Here is a 9,044-nt window from a genome sequence, read left to right as displayed (position 1 = left end):
TAGGTCTCAGTGTCCAGGAGCACAGACTTGGGCTCCTTGTGTCTCAGGAAACCAAGGCCCAGAGACAGAATAGACTTGCCCAACCCCCAAAGGGCCAGCAGCCTGGCCCACAGCAAACCTAGGTCTCCTCTCCCATCAGGAGTGGTTCCCTCCACCGAAACTTGAACATGTTTCATAACTTTCCCAAGCCTCCATTTCCTTATCTTAAAACATGTCATGGTAATAACATAAAACTTCTCTCACAGAAAGCGTTAAGGGTCAAATACCCAACATGAAGAGTATTTGGTACCATGCCCAGCACTTAGAAGGCGCTTGATAAGTGTCAGCTAAAACCAGGCAGCAGACCTTGGTTCACAATCACACAAAATCAGTCCAAGGTGGACTGTCATCCAATCAAATGCCAAGCAGTAAAGTTCTTAGAATGGTAATATAGACAGTTCTCTACACCTCAGCATTTGGCACAGGTTTTTTTTTTTTTTTTTTTTAAGTGAGGTAAAACCTGCCTGCTCAGCATGGCTCAGTGGTTGAGCGGCGACCTATGAACCAGGAGGTCACGGTTCAATTCCCTGTCAGGGCACAAGCCCAGATTGTGGCTTGATCCCCAGTAGGGGATGTTCAGGAGGCAGCCAAACAATGACTCTCTCTCATCATTGATGTTTCTATTTTTCTCTCTCTCCTTATCCCTTCCTCTCTGGAATCAATAAAAAAAATTTTTAAAAAGAATCAACTAGTGAATGCATAAATAAGTGGGACAGCAAATTGATGTTTCTCTCCCTTCCTCTCCTTCTACCTAAAATCAATTTTAAAAATTATAAACTTCCATTCAACAAAACCAGCATTAAGACAGTGGAGGCAAACTACAGACTTGGGGGCGATATGACACATCAAACTGACAAAGAACTTAAATGCAGAGTGAGATTGCAAAGGGGTGGCAGGTGGGAGTTGTTTTGAGTGATGGAGCTAGTGATTTTGGTGGGAGTTACACAACTCTACACACATGTCAAAATTCACAGAGCAGTACACTAAAAAAGTCAATTTCATTGTATATTAACATTAAAAGGAATAGTTGCCTCATTGTTAAAATGATAATATGGTGAGCAATATTGCAATCCTGCCCAGCCAGTGTGGCTCAATGGTTGAGCATTGACCTATGAACAAGGAGGTCATGATTTGATTCCTGGTCAGGGCACATGCCCAGGTTGTAGGCTCAATCCCCAGTGTGTGGCATGCAGGAAGCAGCCAATCAATGATTTTCTCTCATCATTGATGTTTCTATCTCTTTATCCATCTCCCGTCCTCTCTGAAGTCAATAAAAATAGTGCAATCCCTAATAGCAGATGATATGAGGATAATTCTCTTTTATTGACCTAGCTTTTCAGGAGAAGGACCCAGTCAGTACATCTTTCCTCAGCCGGGAGGGTAAAACCATCGCTTTCTCAGAGGAAACGCAAGAATCACAGACCCAAGGGGGAGGGAGCTGGCATGTGGCCTGGGTGATCTAGACACAGGATCCTACCCAGGAGCCGTGCAGGCAGCACGGGGCATGTGCCAGCCCCAGGAAGGTGTGTTCTGGGCCCTGCTCCTCTGGTTTCCCTCATTTTTTAAGTCTGAAATGGACAAGGACAATGCAGGGCTGGGCTGCAAATGCAGGCATGACCTCCTGGGCTGGCTGGGCCCCTATCTCTGCTGGACCCTGGTCAGGCTGTGGCCAACGCCCCCGCTAAAACCCAGGAAGGATGGCAGGGGTGATAACCCCTCACGCCCCCTGTCCCACCAGGCTCCGACTGCCCATTGTCACTGGATCTGATAAGAGACCCCACCCCAAGCCTCCACAGCCTGGCCCCCACATGGACTCCGTGTATATAAGTGGACCCTGGGGGCTGAGCACCACAAAGGCCAGTCCTGATCATACCCAGCTCCGGTTCCAGCTCTGATACCACCATGTCTCTGACCAGGGCCGAGAGGACCATCATCGTGTCCATGTGGGGCAAGATCGCTGCACAGGCAGATACCATCGGTATGGAGACCCTGGAGAGGTGAGTGCCAGACAGGCCAGGGATGGGGCCAGGTAGGGGACAATGTGAGGCCAGTGAGGACAGGGAACAGTGGGGAGGAGAAAGAGAGGAAGGATCAGTGTGTTTGATTAGAGGCAAGTGGATGGGGAGGGAGCTGAGGACTGTGTTTCTCAATGGGACCCAGCACACAGGTCTCCACAAACATCTGTTGAATGAATGAATGAATGAACGAAAGAATGACTGAGAGATGGGGCAGTGAGGGAGAGATAGTGCCGTGCTATACTGGAGCCTGGGGCAACAGAATCCAATACTGATTCTGTCTTCATTTAAAATTATAGTTGTTTTGTTCAACGTGAATTTTTGCATTAATATTTATGTTTTAAATATTGCTTTAAAGTATGACTTATCCTGACGGCTGGATTTTCTGGCGCCGCTTAAGTTTTGCTCTCAAGGCAAGGGTCCTCCTGGCCTCACCAAAGTCCTGCTCTCCTCCCACCCCGCAGGCTCTTCGCCAGCTACCCCCAGACCAAGACCTACTTCCCACACTTCGACCTGCACCCCGGCTCTGCGCACCTGCGCTCCCACGGCTCCAAGGTGGTGGCCGCAGTGGGCGACGCGGTCAAGCACATTGACGACATCGCCAGCGCCCTGTCCAAGCTGAGCGAGCTGCACGCCTACATTCTGCGCGTGGACCCTGTCAACTTCAAGGTGAGCGCGGGGGTGGGGTCCTGGCTGGTCAGGACAGAGGCTGGGTCGGAGTCGAGGAGGGAAAGGTCTCCAAGAAATGGGCTCCGTTCCCCCACCCGAAGAACCCCAGCCCCCCTCCAGCCGCGCGCTGAGCAGCCCTCCCGCCCCAGCTCCTGTCCCACTGCCTGCTGGTCACCGTGGCCTCGCACTTCCCCGCGGACTTCACGGCCGACGCCCACGCCGCCTGGGACAAGTTCCTGTCCCTTGTGTCCAGCGTCCTGACCGAGAAATACCGCTGAGCGCAGCCGAGGGACCCCAGAAGACAGGCTGCGACCCCTCCACTGCTCTATGGGGCCTCCCTCATCCCCCTCCTTCTGGGTGACCCGCCAATAAAGGGATAAACATACTCCTCGCCTCTGTGGTCACTGGGGCCCCTGAGCGGGGGAGGGCGGGAGAGGTGGGAGGGTGGACCTCAGGGTCGCCTGGAGGGCTGCAGGAATCATTTGCACTGACCCAGGGTCTCTCAGAGGGCAAAGGTCAGCACCCTAAGAATGAAGGGCACTTGAGATGCGGGCGGGTGGCAGAAAGGGCACCTCAGTACTTACTTCTGGGTCAGTACTGGAGCCCACCTGGCCCCCATGTCTCTCCCCCCCTGGGCCACTTGTTACCCTTTCTTCTTCCTCTGAATTTTTTACTATTTCCTCGCTTATGAACCAGGAAGAAAGGCGCAATGAGGTGTTCATTCATTCATTCACTCATTCATTCACCACCCTTTCATTCGCTAGCCCATTGCTTCTTCCATCAACAAACATTTATTGGCATCAAAGACGCCCAAGCATTTTTCTAGACCAGCAATTTTCAACAAGTGTGTGCAACAGTTTTCAACACATGCAGTGCCTATTTAGTCAGGGGCACTGACCTCTTTTCCCTTAGATTGTCAAATTAAAAAATGACAACAGCCAACGCAACAATAGCCATCCCGTGTGAATGAATCAAAATTATACCTTCTTTTTGTCAGATCAGCAAAATATATATTTTTTGGTGTGCTGCAGAATTTTAGTAATTAGTTTACGTGTGCCATGAGGCGAAAAGGTTGAAAATCATAGCTCTAGGCTATGAATACAGCAGCTAAAATCAGCAAAACTCCCTGCCCCGGGAGCTGACAATCTAATGGGGGATACAGACATGATATATAGTCAGATCACAATTCACTGAAATAAAAAAGGAAGAGATGCCCGGTCGGTGTGGCTCAGAGGTTGAGGGTTGACCTATGAACCAAGAGGTCACAGTTTGATACCCAGTCAGGGCACATGCCTGGGTTTGGGCTCAATTCCCAGTGTGGGGCATGCAGGAGGCAACCGATCAATTCTCTCTCATCATTGATGTTTCTATCTCTCTCTCCCTCTCCCTTCCTCTCTGAAATCAATAAAAATATATTTTAAAAAATAATCTATGGAAGGATAAACTAGAAATGATTACAAATGATTGCGCCAGTGGGAATGGAGAAGTAGGATTGGGAGGGGGGAGGTCCTACATAGTTTTAATATTTGAATCATGTAAATATTTTACACCATCAACAATGTAATTAAAAAGAGCAAAAAATGAGAACACCAAAATTGAAAACCAACTTAAATGAACCTCTGTAAGAATATAGTAATATAATCATCAGAGGAATTATTACAAATGACTTCTCAACACAGTACCTTGGCTGTGACCAAAAGAACAGCAAAAAAAAAAAAATCCTAACATTCACTCAGTAGTTTATTGGTCATAATAACACAGATATTGTAATTTCATAAACTTTTATTTGAAATATTTTCAAAATATCAAAAAAAAACCTGCAAGAATAAGGCAAAGATGGAGAAATGGTGACTGCTGGTTGTTACAGGGTTTTTTGAGGGGTGATGAAAATATTCTAAACTTGATTGTATTGCCCTGACTGGTTTGGCTCAGTGGATAGAGCGGCAGCCTGCAGACTGAAGGGTCCCAGGTTCGATTCCAGTCAAGGGCATGTACCTTGGTTGCGGGCACATCCCCAGTGGGGGGTGTGCAGGAGGCAGCTGATCGATGTTTCTCTCTCTTTGATGTTTCTAACTCTCTATCCCTCTCCCTTCCTCTCTGTAAAAAATCAATAAAATATATTTTTAAAAAATAAAATATAATTGATTGTATTGATGGTTGGACATACTGCGAATATATTAAACCCATTGAATTGTATGCTTTAAGTGGGTGAATTGTATGGTATGTGAATTATTTCTCAATACATTTGTAAAATAAAATAAGACAAAACATTCCCAAACACTCTTCATTGAGATTCCTGATTTTAACATTTGCCTTCACTGTGTCTCTCTTTCGGAGCCATTTGAGTGTAGGATGCAGACATGATTTCTCTTTAATACCCTTAAATATCTCGTGTATTTCCTAAAGCCAACAAGATCACTTGCCTGCATAGCCTGAAAACCACCACCAAAATCAGGAGATTACACTGAGCCAAACCCATCACTGCACAGATCCCGTGCACATGTCCTTCCCAGTCGCATCCGTTACCTACCCAGGATCACACTTTGCATTCAGTCTTTCCTTGAATGACTTTAATAGTTTGAAGAGTACATGCCACTTAGCTTGTAGAATGTCCCTCTGTTTGAGTTTTCCTGCGGTGTCCTCGTGAAGAGATTTAGGTGATGCGTTTTGGGCAGGAACATCACAGAAGTGACACTGTGTCCATGTCAATGCTTCCCATCGGGCACATGCTGTTGGCTGGTCTCTTTACTGGTCATATTCACTTTGACCAGTTGAAATGGTGTCTGCCAGGTTTCTCCACTGCAGAGTTAATTAATAAGTGTTTTATGCTTTTTCATTGATAAATAATACATTTTTACAGGTGAAGCTTTGAGACTGTGTATACATCCTATTCTTTTTATTGAATTTATTGGGGTAACATTGGTTAATAAAATTATATAGGTTTCAGGAGTACAATTCTATAAAACATCATCTTATATTGTATTTTGTGTTCACCACATGTCCAATAAAGGACAAGTCCAGTATCCTTTCATCACCACTTATTCCCCTTATACCCTCCTCCACCTCCCTTCACCCCCTTTTCCCTCTGGTAATCACCATACTGTTGTTGTCTGTGCCTATGAGTTTCGTTTTTTGGTTTTGTTTTTTCTTAATTCCTTCACCTTTTTCACTCAGCCCTCTGACAGCTGTCAGTCTGTTCTCTATGAATCTGTTTCTATTTTGTGTGTTATTTTATTTTGTTCATTAGATTCCACATATGAGTGAAATCATATGGTATGTAACTTTCTCTGACTGGATTATTTCACTAAGCATAATGCTCTCCAGGTCCATCTATACTGCCGCAAAGGGTAAGAGTTCCTTCTTTTTATGGCTGAGTAATTTTCCACTGTGTAAATGTACCACAGCTTTTTTATCCACTCATCTACTGATGGGCGCTTGGGCTGCTTCCAAATCTTGGCTGTTGTAAATAACGCTGCAATAGGGATGCATATATCCTTTTGCATTAGTGTTCCAGGTTTCTTCGGATACCATCTGTTCTTTATATAATTTCACCCACTGGTCTTAGCATCCATGAATGGTTCTTGCCTACATCAATTGCTACCATGATGGTTGCCCAGTGCAATTCTCCATCATCTTTTCTATACTTATTAGTAGGCATTCTACTGAAAGGAAAAACTTTTCCTTCTCCATTTTTAATTTATATCATATTAACTCAGTTCCCATTTTATTCAGCGGGTTATAATCTATTACCAATCATTCTTTATTTTTGTCCTAAAACTGTCCCAGATTTGGACAGTTGGAGTCCCTTCAAACGGGCTACTCTGTGTCCTTTGACATATCCCCATCATCCTTGAGTACATTCTTAGTTTCTTCTACAAGAAGTTCTAGTCCCGCCCTGATCGGCTTGGCTCAGTGGATAGAGCATCGGCCTGCGGACTGAGGGGTCCCAGGTTCGATTCCAGTCAAGGGCATGTACCTTGGTTGTGGGCACATCCCCAGTGGGAGGTGTGCAGGAGGCAGCTGATCGATGTTTCTCTCTCATGGTTGTTTCTGACTCTCTATCCCTCTCCCTTCCTCTCTGTAAAAAATCAATAAAATATTTTTAAAAAAAAGAAGTTCTAGTCCCCTCTTGTACTTTCCCTGCACCCGCCTGAAATTAGCCATTTCTCCACATAGTTCTGTTTCCTCCTAGTGGAGAATGATGTTTGCAAAGCAAGAGCTGGGAGCGGGGTGTGTTCATTGCTATCGGAATGTTATTCCTGCGAGTCGTCTCAGTGGACAGAACTAAGAGATATATTTTTATACACACATACACATAAGTAAATATACACACATGTATCTATTCTGTATATGCTAAGTATATTAGAAACCATGACCTCATACCAGTATCTCTAATTACAGTCCAATATCACATGGCTTGTCCTTGTCTTCTCCCTTTCCGTGTTCATGCCTCCCTTCTGCCATAGTGAGAAACCTGGCTCCCATTGTTCTCAAAACACCTCCCTATTTGCTCAGTTCCCTCGCATATTACCAACATCCCAATGGAGCCAACTTTGATTTCATCATTTTGAAACTAAGCTATCTAAGAGATGCAAATATAAAACCCATGAAAAAGCATATGATTTAAAACGTCTTTAATTAAAAAAACATATCATATCATTGCAAACAAATGTTTTGAAGGTCAGTGAAGACAGGGGACAGTGCGGAGGGGTCAGTGAGTTCAGAGGTTGTCTGGGGAGGGTCAGTGAGTTGGGGAAGATGAATTGCACAGACATCTGACCCTGGCTCACTGGGGCCTGCGCAGGACAGGCACCTGGAGGAGCATGAAGTGTCTTCTGAGGCCTGACATGCCTCTGGGGCAGTCAGGTTGCGACCAGCACTGATATTGGGGTCTCTGACCCTGAGGAAACCGTGGTCAGAGGAGGTTTCTCTGAAGAGCCTTCCGGGGTGCTGCTGGAGAGAGCATTATTTCTGGCAGAAGGTGAAGCGGGAAGCCTGGCAAGGGACGGAAGGAGGCCCCTCTGGTCACAGGAGGTGAAAGGGGCTGGATGCCAGGGCAGGGGGAGTGGAAGGGCTGGCAGTGCAGACCCAGCTGGAAGCTAGGAGACCAGGCAGGAGCTGCTGTGGTGGGATCAGGCAAGGTGGGGTAGTGGGAGGGTATGCGGGGCCTCCAGCTAAGGAGGGTGGAGCTTGGGTAGGAGACTTCAGGCTGGGGGAGAAGTGGGACCTGCCACGCTTGCAAGGCCTGTGGCAGGGTGAAACTTGGATTCTTCCAGCTCAGAGAAGAGGGGAGGGATGGTGGAGAGGTGGCAGCCCCTCTTCCTGAGCTCACGTCCCACCCCCCATCCGCAGGCTCTTCGCCAGCTACCCCCAGACCAAGACCTACTTCCCACACTTCGACCTGCACCCCGGCTCTGCGCACCTGCGCTCCCACGGCTCCAAGGTGGTGGCCGCAGTGGGCGACGCGGTCAAGCACATTGACGACATCGCCAGCGCCCTGTCCAAGCTGAGCGAGCTGCACGCCTACATTCTGCGCGTGGACCCTGTCAACTTCAAGGTGAGCGCGGGGGTGGGGTCCTGGCTGGTCAGGACAGAGGCTGGGTCGGAGTGGAGGAGGGAAAGGTCTCCAAGAAACGGGCTCCGTTCCCCCACCCGAAGAACCCCCAGCCCCCCTCCAGCCGCGCGCTGAGCAGCCCTCCCGCCCCAGCTCCTGTCCCACTGCCTGCTGGTCACCGTGGCCTCGCACTTCCCCGCGGACTTCACGGCCGACGCCCACGCCGCCTGGGACAAGTTCCTGTCCCTTGTGTCCAGCGTCCTGACCGAGAAATACCGCTGAGCGCAGCCGAGGGACCCCAGAAGACAGGCTGCGACCTCTGCTTGACCTCTGAGCCCGCCCACTGCTCCTCCCCTAATTCCCCCCAAAACGGCTGAGGATGGAATGGGCCGGTCCTGCGTCCTCAGTGCAGGGGGGAGGAGGAAACAAAGTGAGGGTAGTTCACTCCGGGGCTGGCGGCCACTCTCCGCGCGTTTGGGGGCGGCCCCTGAGCCTACGGGCCCCCGGGGAGCAGGCGGGAGAGAGCCCCGCTGTTTGCTCTGGTCTTTACCAATCGCCCAAAGATGAGGCTTCCCTCCGCCGGCGTGTGGGTTGTGTGGGAGGACTCCGGGGACTTTTCTTCAAAACCTGTCCTACCTCCCGCGCTGCCTGCCGGCACCCCTGATGCGGCTCCCTTCCTGGCCCCTCGGGGAAAAGGGGGTTCCCTGCCCCGCGCTCTTTCTCCTAATCCCTCCGCGGACTCCCTTCTGGCGCTCGCAGCTCCTAAT

At 48.6% G+C, this 9,044-nt stretch overlaps 1 protein-coding gene across 2 annotated transcripts; it reads left to right on the top strand.

The window, feature by feature from the left end:
- The first annotated feature begins 1,895 nt into the window (after positions 1-1,895).
- On the top strand, positions 1,896-8,598 carry LOC102425202 (hemoglobin subunit zeta). Of its 2 annotated transcripts, none has more exons than XM_006103690.3 (3): positions 1,896-2,036; positions 2,519-2,723; positions 8,431-8,598. In XM_006103690.3, the coding sequence occupies exons 1-3, from the start codon at positions 1,942-1,944 to the stop codon at positions 8,557-8,559; spliced, it is 429 nt and encodes a 142-aa protein (XP_006103752.1). In that variant the 5' UTR covers positions 1,896-1,941; the 3' UTR covers positions 8,560-8,598. The 2 variants fall into 2 exon arrangements, with proteins under 2 accessions (XP_006103752.1, XP_006103751.1); XM_006103689.3 differs by lacking the exon at positions 8,431-8,598 and adding an exon at positions 2,873-3,007 and having other exon boundaries at positions 1,919-2,036.
- The last annotated feature ends 446 nt before the right edge of the window (positions 8,599-9,044 follow it).

This window comes from Myotis lucifugus, unplaced genomic scaffold (genome assembly GCF_000147115.1).
Source record: "Myotis lucifugus unplaced genomic scaffold, Myoluc2.0 scaffold_498, whole genome shotgun sequence".
NCBI classification, from domain to species: domain Eukaryota; kingdom Metazoa; phylum Chordata; class Mammalia; order Chiroptera; family Vespertilionidae; genus Myotis; species Myotis lucifugus.
Note: the sequence above shows the minus strand (reverse complement) of the source record. Positions and strands in the feature narration are given on the sequence as shown.

Bases quoted from the DNA above. Each gene is read 5' to 3' on its own strand.
- LOC102425202 (XM_006103690.3), top strand. From the start codon at position 1,942: ATGTCTCTGACCAGGGCCGAGAGGACCATCATCGTGTCCATGTGGGGC. The intron at 2,037-2,518 runs GTGAGTGCCAGA...CCCACCCCGCAG, and splicing joins GGTATGGAGACCCTGGAGAG to GCTCTTCGCCAGCTACCCCC. The intron at 2,724-8,430 runs GTGAGCGCGGGG...CTCCCGCCCCAG, and splicing joins TGGACCCTGTCAACTTCAAG to CTCCTGTCCCACTGCCTGCT.